The 16,342-nt window shown below is 48.1% G+C and overlaps 2 protein-coding genes across 3 annotated transcripts in view; one reads left to right on the top strand and one right to left on the bottom strand.

Moving 5' to 3' along the window:
• Positions 1-483: 483 nt before the first annotated feature.
• Positions 484-6,293, bottom strand: LOC146037253 (carbohydrate sulfotransferase 14-like). Its single transcript, XM_083161274.1, is given in 2 exon segments — positions 484-5,175; positions 5,178-6,293. Coding segments are annotated over 2 exon segments (1,086 nt in total). The 5' UTR covers positions 6,007-6,293; the 3' UTR covers positions 484-4,918.
• Positions 6,294-6,352: 59 nt separating this feature from the next.
• The window catches only part of GRIPAP1 (GRIP1 associated protein 1), an 83,056-nt gene continuing 73,066 nt past the window's right edge, over positions 6,353-16,342 (top strand). For both annotated transcript variants that reach the window (XM_083161273.1, XM_083161272.1), the window contains exons 1-9: positions 6,353-6,528; positions 9,070-9,136; positions 10,269-10,330; positions 11,606-11,632; positions 11,852-11,959; positions 12,039-12,183; positions 12,459-12,589; positions 14,499-14,547; positions 15,987-16,057. In XM_083161273.1, the coding sequence (XP_083017399.1) occupies positions 6,487-6,528; positions 9,070-9,136; positions 10,269-10,330; positions 11,606-11,632; positions 11,852-11,959; positions 12,039-12,183; positions 12,459-12,589; positions 14,499-14,547; positions 15,987-16,057 (702 nt within the window). In that variant the 5' untranslated portion in view covers positions 6,353-6,486. The remainder of the gene's footprint in view (positions 6,529-9,069; positions 9,137-10,268; positions 10,331-11,605; positions 11,633-11,851; positions 11,960-12,038; positions 12,184-12,458; positions 12,590-14,498; positions 14,548-15,986; positions 16,058-16,342) is intronic.

The following is a 16,342-nucleotide window of genomic DNA, read 5'->3' as shown; positions in this document are numbered from 1 at the left end:
AATCATGTCCCCGACTATAGATTACCTTATCTTTCCTCCACATACAGTAACAAGGCTGTTGTCTGACCTTCTCAGCTCTGTCCTTACCGGAGCAGTCATACACTTGGCTGTTGTTGCAGACCTGAGGGCGGGTTATTGACAAATCTAACTATGGCAGACGTTCCCAAACACCATTCTCAGGGCACCCATTTCTGTCACACTGCGGCTTGTCCAGTGCACCGGCAGCCTCTCCCGGCACAGTGTGATGGCGCTCTGCACTGATCTTGTCCCACGCCGGCTGGACACTGTTGGCCGTGGTAGGGATAGTCCCTGAAAAGTAGGACCAGCCATTTGAATTCTGCATAGTTGGGAGGTTAGCATGGCAACCACAGTAACATGGCACAAAATGCTATATTGAGTAAGGTATAGGCTTGTATCTTTATTGACCTAGTAACAACAACAACAAAGGTGTCTCACATATATACAGCACTCTGTGTATAACCTTATAGTAAATAAAGATATCACCATTTGTTTTTCCTTTAAATGGAGGTCTCAAATCTGCAGGCTTTAAGTGAACCTGAAATGATAACCACCCAATCTCACAGATTTTGTGAGGGGGTGAAATGAGGAGAAATATAGGCCCTTATTCTGGTTGGTGCGGCCGAGCCGCATATGCGGCTCCGACCGCACCAGACGAATCCCCGCCTACAAGACGGATCGGCACGGCCGTCCGTACGCGGACGGCTGCCGATCCGCATGAAAATGGTGGGGCGTACGCCTCCACCATGGTGGGAGCTGCCCCCTGCATTCGATGGTCGATGACCATCGAAGGCAGGGCCGCACGCTCCCCCCGCTCACGCAAGCTTAGAGCACACGGACAATCGTCCGTGTGAAAGCTTGTATTGGGGCGGGCAGCTGACATCCGGCGATGTCAGCTTTCCGCCCCCATCACTGGCGTCATAGCCTCATTACCATGCATACGCCCCGCGTTTGCATGGGAACGCCCATGAAACGCTGGGCGTATACATAGGGTAATGAGGCTAATAAGCCCCTCACGCCCCTATACGCCCCCTTTGCGGCGTCTAAATTTTTTGCTCGGCGAATTCCCCTGCACATGCGCAGAGTGACCTCTGCGCATGTGCAGAGTGTAAACATCGGCGGTACGGCCGCACGCGGGCCGTACCGCCCAGATCAAAATAAGGGCCATAGTGCAGATTATCCTTGATTTTAAAGGGAGTTTAATTAACAGTCCGCACTTACAAAATAAAAGCTTTTAAAACAGCATGTAGTACAATCCACCAGGCAAAAACAGCTCACAGCTTTATTGACCTGTCAGAGTCCGGCAGAGCAGCGTACGCGTCATTCTTCCTTGAACTTGAGCCATCCGTCAACAACAGCATCATCGGAAAACCGGAGGATCTATGCGTCGGCCAGACATCGGACACCGTGAAAAGTGGTCTGTGTGTAGTTCTTACTTCTTGGGGCTGAACCGATTGGTTGTGATGATTTTGCAAGTGCACCAACCGGTGCGAGAGCGGGTGCTGTTGTCGGCATGAAAACGTCGCAGCAACATGGCACCCTCTGCATTTAAAATGGCTGGCCCCATTATTTAGGCAGAACAGAAACTAGAATTTCTGCCAATAACATTGTGAACTGCCGGCGCTATATAAAAATGACCAGGTATCATCTCAGGATGGCCTCACACATGCGTACTCCAGGCCATACGCGTGTGCAGTCTTATTGATAATCAGCTGCCGCGCATATTTGTGGCTGTACGATCAGGTATGAATAACCCCTATAGACCAGGGCCTCTTATCTGACATTATGCAGCCGCAACGCCACACTTTAATACAGGTCTGCATGGAGGGCCAGGGGTCAGTGGGTTGACCAAATTAAGGCTGACAGGCCTTAAGTCAACACCTTAAAAAGGTCAAAGGGTCAGAAGGTCGATACAAACATTAGGTCAAGGTTGTAAAAAAGTAGAAATCTCACACCAATGAGCACCCAGCCGCCAGACAGGGATTATACTAGGGATAGTCCTCTATAATCCCAAACAAAGACAAAGTGAAAGAAGTAGAATGAATAAACCCTTTACACAAGCATTAGGTCCACAGTGGCCATCGTGAGTTTTTCATGCGAGGGGACATGGTGCACTTAGACGGCGTCCATGTGGAATGTCGGCATTCGGGACAAAAAAAAATGCCATGCAAAGCTTCTGGGTGTGGGAGTTCTGGTCACTCTTCCGTGGGTGTGGAGGACTCTTCTGTGACCCTATTTGTGAGGGATTGTGCCTCTCAAATGGGCTGGTTCAGACGATGGCACAAATGTTGCTAACACTGCATGTTTGTTCGCGGCGACTGTGTGAAAACATGCAGATTAGAGATGGGTTGCTCGCGAACTAAGCGGATCTTTTGGGCGGATCCCATAAAAGAGTGAGTGAGCCGCCGATCACAAAAAGGTGAACCGTCGTTCTTTTACTTCAGTTTCGTTTTTCATTACAATGCATTTGCCTGAGCTCAGCACTGCCACCTGTGGCAGCTGAGATGTACTAACTTTGGAGACTGAGGGGGTTATTCTAGTACACTCAGAAAGGCACAATCATTCTCTAATGGACAAAAACATGTGGACTGCAGGTGGGTCAGATGTAACATGTGCAAAGTGAGTTAGATTTGGGTGTTTTATTGTTTCTGTGCAGGGTAAATACTAGCTGCTTTATTTTTACACTGCAATATAGATATCAGTTTGAAGTACAAACCTCGCCCAAATCTAACTCTCTCTGCACATGTTACATCTGCCCCACCTGCACTGCACATGGTTTTATCCTTTAGAGAGTGATTGTGCCTTTCCCGAGTGAACTAGAATAACCCCCTGAGTACAGTGCTGCGACTGCAAGTGAAAGAAAGAATAACAAGGCTGCTGCTGCTAGGGATGGCCATCGGTGCAGATGCCATCGATGGTTGCCATCGATGGCGATTCTGCACCCAGCCATCGATCAGTGTATTACTCGGTCATGTATGTCCTTATTTGTTCAGCTCACTGTTTTATATAAAAAAAAAAAAAAAGTTTTAAAAAAATGTCAATAAATGATTTTAAAACAAATTATGCTTAGTTATTATCAGATTAGCCCTTTTTTCAAAGTGAGGACCCATCTAAAAGATACAGATCTTCTCTCAGAGTGTTCCGGCGGATCTCGGCTCATCTTAGTGACCCGTTTAGCCCATCTCTAAATCAGCAACCAAACACGCATCACTACATCCACAGCATAAACTGAGGCAGGCGCCAGACAATACATAAATAATCAGATACAAGAAAACGACTTTAGGGGTAAATTTACTAAAACTTCTACAAGTGAAAAGTCGGGATGTTGCCCATAGCAACCAAATCAGATTCAAGTTATAATTTCTCTATTTCATCCTAGAAAATGAAAGACAGAATATAATTGGTTGCTATGGGAAACATCGCCTCTTTTCACTTTTAGAAGCGTTCCTAAATTTACCCCGTACAGTACAAGGCACTTTAGGGCAGGTACATGGTAAATTAAGATTGAGGCACTGGCATGGAGGTAATTATTAGGGTGGCCGAGACCTGGGGTTAGGGGCCGTTGAAAGGAGCATGGAGTAAAAAATAGTCTAGGGAGAGGAAAAAGAATATGAGGGCAGAGGGCCCTGCTTGTGGCAGCTGACAGGAGAGGGGCAGACAGACAGGAGTGACACAGAAGATAACATAGGGCCTAATTCACTAAGGATCACATAATACTCAGGGATGAGTATCAATATTGCGATGTTTAGCAAAATTACAACTCCCGATAGTAGTCTGCAGTAGGAATGGCCATCGTTGCAATTCTGCAACTGGCCATCGATAGTGCTAAACTATGCAATGGCTGACCATCAATATTTTTACATATCGATGGTCATCCATTGTGTTTGATTGATTGGCCTGTGGCCCAATCAAAACACAGGCGGCGGGGCTTCGTGGGTGTCGGGGGGCGGAGCTAAGCAAAGCATCGTTTTGCTGTTCCATCAATGGAGGGAAACCATCTGGTTCTCCCCCATCGATGGCAAAATTATTCGACATTGGCCATGAACCATCGATGATTTAGAATCATCGATGGTCGATGGCCATCCCTAGTTTGCAGGGGGCGCCCAGAACACAGCAAGGCAGTCCCGCACCCGGAGTTCCTCCTCATGATGGAAACGCAAAATTTTGCATTGGTAAAGTGCGAGCGCTTCGCTACGTAGCGAAGCGCTCGCACATTACCAGCTACCCTCTGGATGTACAGCCTAGCTGTGAAGCCAGACGTAGATCGGCCATTTTTGGGGGGCCACAGGGGTCCTGCATTGTCCAGAATGCACCCTATAACTGGTTAATCACCGCCCCACACTGGTCTGCTGCTGCCCCCCCATCCATCCGTGGACTATGGTTGCATTTTTTGCAATGCCACCGCAGTTCGCGGCCTCACAGATTGCTGAAAATCTGGGGGGCTAACTGAATTAGCCCCATGATAAGCTGCTTGCAGCTGAGCTTTGCAAATGTGATCCTTAGCAATGCAAATGCAGGTTAAGAGAAAAATCACGACTACAGGCTATGTAATTTTAGCCTTACTCGAGCTGGCTGACGCAAGGCGGCTTGCGAGGCCAAGGAAACTGGGCATCCTGGCGCAATTCTTGGCCTAGTCACTCCATGAAAACCGGGGAAATACACCCCCATTTCCAGAAACGTCGGCCACCCCCAACAAATGCCTCTGTCTGTCATTCAGGAAAATCCTGACCATCGGGAAACTGTGCTGCGGATCTTAAAAGCGATCCATAGTCAATAAGACCCATAGAACTAAATTTGCAAGGTTCTACTAGAATCTGATGGTATAATGTGGGAAATGTCTCTCTTTAGGTTTGATGCAGCATGTCCTGTTGTAAACTGGCACCTGGGATGCCTTAACCCGTCAGTGCCTGCAGTATTCGCTAGTAATGTTGGGCAATGGATAGGCAAACAAGGAGAAGTCCAGAATGTACTTCGGTAAGAGTTCTCTGATCAGTTCCTTCGGAGTGTTGCATAAAAAGTGGTTTATGGTCTCCGTAGTGACCGGCTTATACCAGGCCTGCCTCTCCGGGAACTGGATGTGCGCTGGTGCGGCGATGCTATGTAGTACATGGCTGGCATCTTGGTGCAGACTCTCGTAGGAGCCTATGAAGTCATAGCGCACGGCTGGCACAGGTTGTAGATGGGCATCCAGTGCTCATTCATCCTCTCCACATCCTCGTCCAGCAGGTACCTCAGGAACTCTGGAAAGGTGACGTCATCCCCCTTGGAGAGGCCGGGGTTCTCCCGGTACCTCCGGGCAATCTCCACGCCATATTTCTGTTGGTACGCTCGGATCTCCCCAAACTTGTTTCTGTAAGCCGAGAGTAGGCGCTCCATGGGGTCCCTAACGAAGAGGAACTTGTAGTAATGCTTCAGGCGGTGCTTGGCCTGCTCAGCTGGCAGGTCGGTCAGGAAGACCAGGTCATTCTTGTGGTCCATCTTCAGGTGCTCGTCCACACTCTGCAGGTGGCCGGCCAGCACCTTTAGCACCCGCTTCCAGTTGGAGCAGGCCACCTTGGGAACATAGCAGTAGAGGAAGTGGTACTTGTCGCTGACCAGTATGTGCTGGAACAGGGTTTGACGCTGGACCGCCGTCAGCTCCCAAGCACTCTGTGGCATCCTCCCCTGACCGCACACACTGCTTATGGTCCGGTTCCTGACCTCCCGCAGGAACTGCGCCTCCACACCCTCCTCCACCACCCCTGCCTGGGTCCGTGACCGCCACGCCAGGTCACCCCGGGGTGAAGGGGTCTTCACGTCAGCCAGTATGCCCTTCTCGATCATTAGGAGCAGCCCACCGGATGCCATGATCACCCCAAACATCATCATGGTGGGCAGGAGGGCGCTGTGACCCCTTGGGCATGGCTGGGGGTGAGAGGGCATTCGCCTCAGGGTCCCTGCCCCTATTGTGGAGCCCTTAGGCAGCTGGCAGAGGGGCTGAGGGAACATCTGGGCGGGGAGAGGCGATGTTTTCTAGATCGATGTTTGACAGATTGGTAATACGGCAGAATGGGCAGATCCCGCAGCTGCCCGCATTCTTTTGGGCGCTGGGAGCCGCCATCAACGCCCACAAAACGCCCCCTATCTCCCACAAACGCATATCACCGCGGCTCGGCCGAAGTCGCACACGTAACGCGCCATCGAAAGTGTAGTACGTACCAATCCATGTCCAGGAACCGCAACGTTATTAACCGGGCGCTGACTGAACGCCCCCTTGCTGTGTGCGGCGGTATAATTATCCGGTGTAATAATACGTGTGGCCGGCAGGTGGCGAGCGCTCGCTCGTCTATCTGTCTATCCCTCCGTGTGTAGTCGTTGGTAGGCAGATGGTCCCGTCTGTCCCCGGCGGGTCTCTATGGTGGCAGATGGACTGTACCATTGAGCTGAGCGGCGGGGGTGCAGTGCCGGTGCCAGGGCTGTGACAGTAAGATGGCGCAGGCTCTGTCAGAGGATGAGTTCCAGCGAATGCAGGTAACAGGGTCCCCGGGCCGGCTCCGGTGACATCATCCTACGCAACGTCGGTGACGTCACTACATACCTGCAGCCCCCCGTTATTAGCAGTCAGTCACCTATCTGCCATGCGGGGGGGATGGCCGCTGCTGTTCTTTAACGGGGTTATTCTCACGTCTGTGTGTCAGAGGCCCCACTGTCCAGTCCCTTTGATGTCATGTGCCCCCGGCAGGTCCTCGTGATGTCATGTGCCCCCGGCAGGTCCCTGTGATGTCATGTGCCCCTGCTGGGTCCCTGTGATGTCATGTGCCCCTGCTAGGTGCCTGTGATGTTATGTGCCCTGCCAAGTCTTTCTGTTGTCATATCATGTCCCTGTGATATCATGTGCCCATGCCAGGTCCCTGTGATGTCATGTGCCCATGCCAGGTCCCTGTGATGTCAAATGCCAACCATTTGTAAAAAAAATATAATAATAAAATCATGTACCTGTGATGACCTACCATGTTGCTGTGATGTCATATGATCCTTCCAGGTCCCTGTGATGTCATGTTCCACACTCAAACATTTATTTTATCACTGATGTGTCCCGTCTCTCTGCCGAGCACAGAAGATTCTTCTTCTTATTATTATTATATTTTATTACAATATAATAGTACAATAAATTAGTACAGGGAGAAAAAACCTTAACATTTCAATAAATAAATAATGAAGTTTTTCCTGTGGACTGAAAATCCCCCTTCAGAGCCGGCCCTAGCCTAAATGACGCCCTAGGCAAGATTTTGTCTGGTGCCCCCTAGCACCGCCACTAGTTCCGCCTCTGACCCTGCTCCCCTTTCCCAGCACATCAACCCTCATCATAGCAGTTATCATTTTGGTGCTCCTACCTGCAATATTTTAAATAGAAACAGTGCACACATTCGGTGCGCAGCCCAAACAGGGGTGTGTTCTTGCTGCGAAGGGACATGGCCACACAATAGTACCCCCAATTCAAACTTTGCCACACGGTAGTGCCACTTTATTCACATTATATCATGCGATGGTGTCCCTTATTCACGTTACATCACACAGTAGTACCACTTTATCTTATGTACATTACTCCTCACATTATTCACATTATACCCTTAGAAAAAAATCCTGAGAAAATATTGTATTTTAAGCACCTCCATGGCCATACTGCAACCCAGCACAAAGCAGTGTGTGCTGGGCAGAGGAGAAGAGCTGCAGCTGCTGCTGTCACTTAAGGGGAGGGGCCCCGGGGCCCCCACTGCACCCTTCCATCAGACTTTGGCCTGGGTAATTTGTACCCCCTACCCCTTTCTCTCGACACCCCTGATAATACCACACAGTAATGCCCCTTACACATGACACACATTATTAATGTCCTTATAACCATAATGCCCCTTACACATTATGCCAACCTTTATTAATGCCCTTCATACACATAATGACACACATAATGCCCCTTACACATATGTTGCACATTATTAATGCCCTTATACACGACACATATAATGCCTGTTACACATATGTCGCACATTATTAATGCATTTATACATGACACACATAATGCCCGTTCCACATATGCCGAACACTATTGCACAACCAACCCACCCACAGACAGAACTCACACAGCCACTAACACTGTGACCTCTGCCTCTGCTTGGATACAGATGTTTCCTCATACATCTTGCCTCAATAGGCCATGCAGCTCCTGTCCAGTTCTGCTAACGTTGGTGCCTTTTTTGCTGAAAATTCATCTTATTTGCATTGTTATGACCAGAACACACAAGGAGCTTCCGATGATTAAAATTATATGTGGCATGAATATATTGTGTGTGCAACTGTGGCTGTACCTGCATACAGAATGCTATGTTACAGTGATTTCCATGAATACACTATTTCATATGCAGATACAGCCTCACTCACACACAGAATATAGGCATGCTGCATATCATTTTAATCAGCAGAAGCTGCTGATGCCCCTAGGCAATTGCCTAGTTTGCCTATGCCGAAGGCCGGCTCTGTCCCCCTTTCCCACCCCCTCCCTGGCTAGCAGCCACTAGCGTGCTTGTAGATGTACATGTACACTGCTGGGCAACCGGGATGTGTCTCTGCTGGGCCCTGGGGATGTGTCTCTGCTGGATATTGGAGATTCGCTCACCACCGTGCTGGGATTTTGGCTGTGGCTTTGTCTGCTGGGTATCAGAGATGGCACATGACCCTATGACATAACCAGTGATGCATCTGTTTTATGTGTTCGGGTGGAGATTGTAGTTGTGGATTTGTGGAGTGTAGAGGATTTTCTGTAATATTTCTGGAATCTGGTGCAGTGAAGATGTGTTCTGTAACCCATAGCAACCAATCAGATTCTTTCTCATTAATGAAAGCAAATGATTGCTCTGGGTTACAGCAGCTTTCATAGACCCCCTGCATCTCTGTATCTCATGTAACACCAGCCTAAGGGGAGGAAGCGGGGTGTGACAGGGTGCGTCCTCTGCATTACAGCATATTATATATAAATATATATATATATATATATATTCTCTATTTCTGTTGTACTAGGCCCAGCTCCTGGAGCTCCGAACCCAGAACTACCAACTATCAGACAGCTTGCGTAAAAACAACCAGGGTGAGTATGACCCCCATTATCCCTTCCTGGCGCCTTTGGCCAATCTTCCCGCATTCCTCTTCCTACCTGACCCTTCCCTGAGCAGAGTTATATGACTTCTCCGGCTGGTTACCTGTCACGAAGGAACGCATTAAGGAACGTTACAATAACGAGGTGTTACAAATAATTCCTTACTGCATTTGGAATATGCCTGTCCTATGTGCCATGACCAATACACTATGTATTATGGTGCCCACATACTGTATTCCGTAGCGCTGTACAGTGGGAACTCGTTTTCAGGCACATTTTGTCATTTCCCTACAGCAGACACACTCAAAAGCAGAATGTGGCTCATATCGCAGAACAGCCGGCGGACAGATTAAGGGGTTAATCTTAGAAGCCGTGATAATATCCCGAGTGTAGATCATCGCGGTGGCATGGATGCGCACAATAGCGCGGGGCAGCGAGCAATTTTGTGCAAATTTGGCTGAAACCAGCCTGCGACGGGTACGAGATCAGGTGCTGTTGCCAGCGTTAAAAACGCAGCAGCACCAGTTGCACCTAATAGGATTGACCACTAAATCTGCCTTCCAGCCACTGGAACCCAGCAAGGACTGGCTGTTTATATGGAATATATATATCTCAGACTCCCAGTACAGGAATAAATCTCCCTAGCCAGTAGAGGTTGGTTCTCTTTTCTGCACATAGCTTAGATCATTCAGTCTGATTACATATCACAGCGTGGCATGTCTGCATGGAACCAGAACCAGGCAGCTCTGTGCCCGCAGCCCTGGCACCACTAAAGTTAAGCTGGGAGATTTTATCTTCCGATCTAACTGATCTCCAGCACTTTATCCCTGGCGTCTGCAAAAGCTGATTCAGCCTTGGTAGATCCTGTGCATCGCTATTAGAAAGGGCTCTTATTTTTTTACTGGGCTTGGGTCTCCGATTGGGCAGTCAAAGTGCAGCAATCCAAAACATGCCAATCGCACACTGCGCCAGCAGGAATTACACATCTCCCCTGCTGGGAAAGGGGTACAGGGGTCTCAGCCACACTTGTTAACTTACCAGTATGCCCTAACTAGCTCCATCTAGTGGTCTGTCACAGGATCTGCGCTCGAATAATATTCTTTTTCTCCCATTTAATTGTCAGAGCTCACATCCCTCCGTCAGAAACAGGTGTCTCTGGAGAAAGAATTTTTCAAAGCTCAAAAGGTACAGAATGTGCTCGTTGTGGATGTGTAACGCTAACAGACTGAACGGTGAATGCATAAACCAGGCAGCTTTGTGTAGATTAAGGATGCTGCGGTGTCAGGTTGCAATGTTTCACCATCTCGTGCGGGTGACAAGGTGCTGCGTTTTGCTCATGCGGTGTCGGCGTGCTGTGTTTCGCCACCTCCTGTGGGTGTCGAGATGCTGTATTTTGTTTTTATATGCAGTGTCGGGATGCGGTGTTTTGCCGCCTCATGTGATGCCGGGATGCTGCGTTTCGCCTGCTTGTGCATTGTGAGGATGCTGCGTTTCGCCTGCTTGTGCATTGTGAGGATGCTGCGTTCCTCCGGCTCGTGTATTGTGAGGATGCTGCGTTCCTCCGGCTCGTGCATTGTGAGGATGCTGCGTTCCGCCTCCTTGTGAAGTGACAAGATGCTACATTTTGCTTCTTTATCCGATGTCAAGGAGCAGCATGTAACCCTGTTATGCATTGTCAGTGTGCTACGTTTCGCCTCCGCATACGATGCTGGAATGCTGCGTCAGGATGCTGCGTTTCACCTCTTCATGTGATGCCAGGATGCTGCATTTCGCCCTACTATGCAATTTCAGTGTGCTGCGTTTTGCCTCCATGCAATGCCGAGATGCTGTGTCAGGATGCTGTGTTTCGCCTCCTCATGCAATGCCAGGATGCTGCGTTTCGCCTCCTCATGCGATGCTGTGTCAGGATGCTGCATTTCGCCCTATTATGCAATGTCAGTGTGCTGCGTTTCACCTCTTCATGTGATGCCAGGATGCTGCGTTTTGCCTCCTCATGCAATGCCGGGATGCTGTGTCAGGATGCTGTGTTTCGCCTCCTCATGCAATGCCAGGATGCTGCGTTTCACCTCTTCATGTGATGCCAGGATGCTGCGTTTCGCCTCCTCATGCAATGCCGGGATACTGTGTCAGGATGCTGTGTTTCGCCTCCTCATGCAATGCCAGGATGCTGCGTTTCGCCTCCTCATGCGATGCTGGGATGCTGTGTCAGGATGCTGCATTTCGCCCTATTATGCAAAGTCAGTGTGCTGCGTTTTGCCTCCTCATGCAATGCCAGGATGCTGTGTCAGAATGCTGCGTTTCGCCTCTTCATGCGATGCCCGGATGCTGCGTTCCGCCTCCTCATGCGATGCCAGGATGCAGCGTTTCTGTTGTGTTGCATTTGTCTCCTCTATGTGGCATTGAAGCTCTGTATATAAAACTCCTGACTGATGCCATTGATTGTTTTTTTCTCTCTCACAGGCACTAAGTAAAAGCAAGAAGGCCCAGGTAAGAGGGGAATGTGGGACCTTCCTTTCAGCGTTTAGTGCTCTGTACCCTATTGTAAGGATCTGTATTGGTCAGGTTCTAGCAGTGTTGTTGGGTGGAGGTAGGAATTCCAGCTGCATGACTGTGGATTATTATATATTGTGTGCAGATTGGGCTCAGGGAGGAAGCTTTGGGCTAGTTACCGGAGAAGGTGCAGGTAGATGTTTTCTGTCTCTGCAGGATGTGGAGGCACTGCTGGGAGAGAATGAGATGCTTCAGGGGAAGCTGCACAGTCAGGAGGATGATTTCCGGCTGCAGAACAGCACCCTAATGCAGGAGCTGTCCAAGGTGAGCAAACATTGGCCATAGGGGGCGGGCAGTGGGCCTCATCCTACATGCTGTCACTCACCCCACCTCTTCTCCACAGCTGTGTTCCCAGATTGAGCAGCTGGAGGCAGAAAACCAGCAGCTGAAGCAGGGCGGCTCACCGCTGGACAGCGTCCCCGGGGCTGCGGAGGGCGAGTTGAGGAGGCTCCAGGCTGAGAACACAGCGCTGCAGAGGACAATTGGCTGTATAATACTTGTTCCTTTATGAATGTTGTGGTTGTAGTTTGTGGAGTGTTCCCCACTATGCCAACCCCTTGTACACACCGGAACTGTGTCTGTACCTGTCCCTGGTTCTAGTTTTGTGGCTTTTGGGATTATTCAGGCCATGTGTGTTTGCATTATTATGCTCTGGGTCCCGGGTCATGTTATCTGTAGCCAGAACCCGGTCTCTCATCACTTGGATTGTTCCATTTATTCAAATAATAACTTGTGTGTCTTTTTTTTGGCTTCAACCCTTCAGCACTCCAAGATCGGCACGAGAAAGAGATTGCTACATCTCAGGCTAATGGGCTCCGCACCTCGCAAAGTTGTCCTGGGGGGGAGAGCGGGGCTTCGGATACACAAACGGACGGACAGGCCACACAGGAGCAGGTGATTTACTCAGGGTGTCCTTTATTACAGCACTTCCTCTGTATCCTTCCTCTATTTCACAATAGATCCTTTCTTTCACCTTCCCAACTAAATTTATAGTATGGAGTTGTAAAGGGTGAAACATAAGCACAACGGGACTTTGCGACATTGCCTACAACAGATGGCAGTTGAACGGACAATTAATTTGTCAGACCATTGTTCTTGTTGTGTGTCAGGTGACCATATATATGCAAATCTTCCCCCCTCTGATTAGTCATGAACAGGAAATAGCCGTGCAGCTAATCACGGTAGGGTCTCCAAAGAAAATATATGGTAACTATTATCCGGCGACCATAGGGGAGTAAAACTAATGTCTGCAAAACAACATGAAGATTTAAAACTGAAAATTCATTTAAATATTTAGGTCTGCAAATTGCCAAAATAATAAATCACATGTAATTGGCTTAGCAGAATTCATAAACATAATGTAATATTTAAATGACGGTAAAGTTTTGCTTTGGGACTTATTACAGTGAATGTGGACAGCTGCCTGGCTTCTAGTGATAAGTGCTGCAAACAGCTTAGCCCTAACACCTAACCCCCCCGCCCCCCCAATGCTTAACCTTAATCCCAACACCTGTGCTTCCCTCCATGATCCATAGGGGTTCCACATCAAAATGACGGCTTCTGCAATGTTCTTTCACTTTGAACTGTGACAGTTTTTAGCCTATGCCCACACCCTATCTGCTTCTACCTCCAATCTTCAGTCTTCACAGCTCCCTCCCCTCATATGCCCCAAGTTTGAAACCGATCAGTGTCCCTGCAAAAATTGCTTTCACTTTCTGTTATGACATCTTTTAACGCACAAAGGAGTCATTTGGTCCTTCGAGTGGCCTTTAGTGGTGAGAGGTGAGGAGTAGTTGGCCATATATAAATATATATCTCAAAACAATATCACTAAGTATTTGCGCTAGATATAGAGCGGTCACTAATAACACTAGATCCCCTACTAGAGGGATCTACACAATCCAATACACAACCCAATAGTGTTATTCAGCGCCCATAACCAATTTTTCAATGAATTCAGTCTTTCCACTCTTTGTACAATTATAAAATTATCAACCAGGAATTCTTCTTAGATCTAAAATATTTATTATAAAACATATAAAAAAACAAATACTCGTGCAATAAAAGTATCCTCGTGGGATTGGGATCATACCAAGTATCCGACGCGTTTTGTCTCTTTATGAGACTTTATCAGGGGTTTTGATCCTTATAGTATGAATCTTTAAGGATGTTATAATTCCTAAAGAAATTTGAATTAATTTTTCACAGTGGTTTTTCTCAGTGGAACAAAAGTATTTACTGTATTAATTTCTTAAATCAGAATTTTAGCAATCTTCAATCTTTCTCTATTAAAATGGTAACACCGTACCGTTTATGAGTGAATCACAATCTCATTCTTTAGTGAATTTTCATAGGAGAATGGTACTTGAGACAGGTGAACCGTACTTGTGTGGGTAAGGGTAGCCAATAGTGGCCAGATTCCTTACTTCCCAGCCTCCAAAGAGAAAGGTGGTCACTTATTGACTTTTGAGCTTGGATTAAGGGTATAAAAACTGGGATATATAACCTTAGTTCCCGCCTCCAGACAAGTGATGTGGTCACTCTTTTTAGTTTTTTGGGATCGGAGTTAAAATTCCCTCAATGTGGCCTGAGCATGTGCACTCTCCAATGTCCAAAGGGCATTGGAGCGCCCTGTTACTAATCTCAGTAGCTGATCGTTGTGTATCGCCTGCAGAGGACAGAGGACTTGCAGTTAAGGCGAGAGGCATTGGTATACAGAATAAGTTTGTAGAGTTTGGCTGAGAGTGACAGAGAGGCCCTGAAGAAAGCTATTACTACAGCTGAAACGCGTCTTATTTTGCAGGATGGAGATCAGTCCGGTACCTGGGAGCTGAGAGAGAATAATCTCCAAGGTGAGTGTGCAGTCGGTGCTTAATTCCTTTCTCAATACTCCACCTGCAGTACGGAGCAGTTACCCAGGTGGGTCAGCGCTACAGTACTGGGTCCCAGGTGTACGGACGGCGGCCCAAAATGTACAAACCTTTTTCTATAAAATAGTAATTTAATGCTACTGACATTGGGGCTGTGAACGTTCTGCACATCTTGTGTAAAGACCCCTGCTGGTGCTGTCATATAGAGCAGTGGACATCAGTCATGTTCTGCATTGGCATCACACAGCTATATATATTTATCCTGGCCGCAGGCACTCACATCTTTTCCAAGTCAGCAATTGCCAATGCAGAGATATATATGAACCAGATATCAATCTCACTCTTCTGGACTTGGCAATAAATTGACACAACACAGGTAGGTGGTCAACGTCAGTTAGTCCTGTCAGGATCGATCATGAATCTAGAGAGGTGGGGACAGGGGGGATATGTAGAAAGTCATGATACAGGTACAATCTGGGGGCTCACGAGGCACTCCCTGCTTGTAAAGGAACATGTTTAATGGACTAATGGTGTCCAATTTGTAAATCCATTGGGACTCTAATTGTAGGAGTCTTTTACCTCGGTCTCCACCACGAATATCAAGTGGCACATGGTCAATGATCATGTGACGCAGTGATGCTAAGTTGTGCTTAGCTAGTGCAAAAAAGTGATATATCCCTCATCCCCTATATATCTATCTTCCAATTTACATTGCAAAAAGCAAATTCATGTCCGTCCCTGCCCCAAGAAACCTGCTGCCTAAATTTGGTAACCACGCGCGTTTCGACACCCCCAATGCTCTTGCCTCTTCTGTACCCCATGTGATATAAGGTATTAATTATCAATTATTTCTCCTTTTCCACCCTTAGGGGGGGAATTCACCTTGGCTCGGCCTCGCATGCGTATTGGCAAAAATATTCATGTGTAGGGCCACTGTGCGTAACTCTTTTCCACATCTATCATAGTTGCCTAGGCAAAGAAGGGGGCGGAGAGGGGGCTGGCACATGGGGACGCCCAGCATTACCTGGGTGTGCATACAAAACGGTGGGGCATCCCCATGTGAACGGAGGTATGGCAAAGCCTGGGTAGGCGGTTGATGTCACATGACGCCAGCCCCGCCCCCTGTTCACATCTCCGGCCCAGATAAAAGTCAGATCCGTCTGATTGAGATTTTCAGAGAATGATGTGATTTCTCTCCCGTACAGCCGCACCTGAATGGTTGTGTAATTTAAAAAAGGGGGTGTTTCCTGTAATAACCAATCAGAAGTGCTTATGTTTCTAAGTCCAGAAGAAAAATGCCTACTGGAATCTGATGGCTGTTAGGGGCAGCAGGTGGTCCATACAGATAGTTTGCATGATGTTCCTGTGTGTATCATGACATACTCCGTATGAACCCACAATATCTTTCTGTATCTTCTTAGGTATAACACTCAAGTTAGCAACTCAGACAGAAGAGAACAAACTGCTGAGAGAACGGATAGAGTCACTACAGGTCAGTGACCAAGGCTTCAGGCTGTGAGCTCTTCAGAGCGATGGTTCTCACACAGCTCTTGTGAATGATACATGCTATATGGGGAGGAGAGTGGCCATAGGGAGAGGCGGAGGATGCAGTAGTCCAGGAGGGAGTTGGAGAAACACTGTGATTCAGATATGCACTGAGGAATGAGTGAAGGCTGGGTGGGGTGCAAAAGCTGGAGAAACACCTTCACAGAGAGATTCCCTGGCTGAAGAGAGAGGGGGTGGGGACTGCAGTGGTTGGAGAAACACTGTGACGCAG

This window comes from Crinia signifera, chromosome 9, assembly GCF_055691185.1.
Source record: "Crinia signifera chromosome 9, ASM5569118v1, whole genome shotgun sequence".
NCBI classification, from domain to species: Eukaryota; Metazoa; Chordata; class Amphibia; order Anura; family Myobatrachidae; genus Crinia; species Crinia signifera.
The sequence above is the reverse complement of the archived record's forward strand: the minus strand, read 5'-3'. Positions and strand labels throughout refer to the sequence as shown.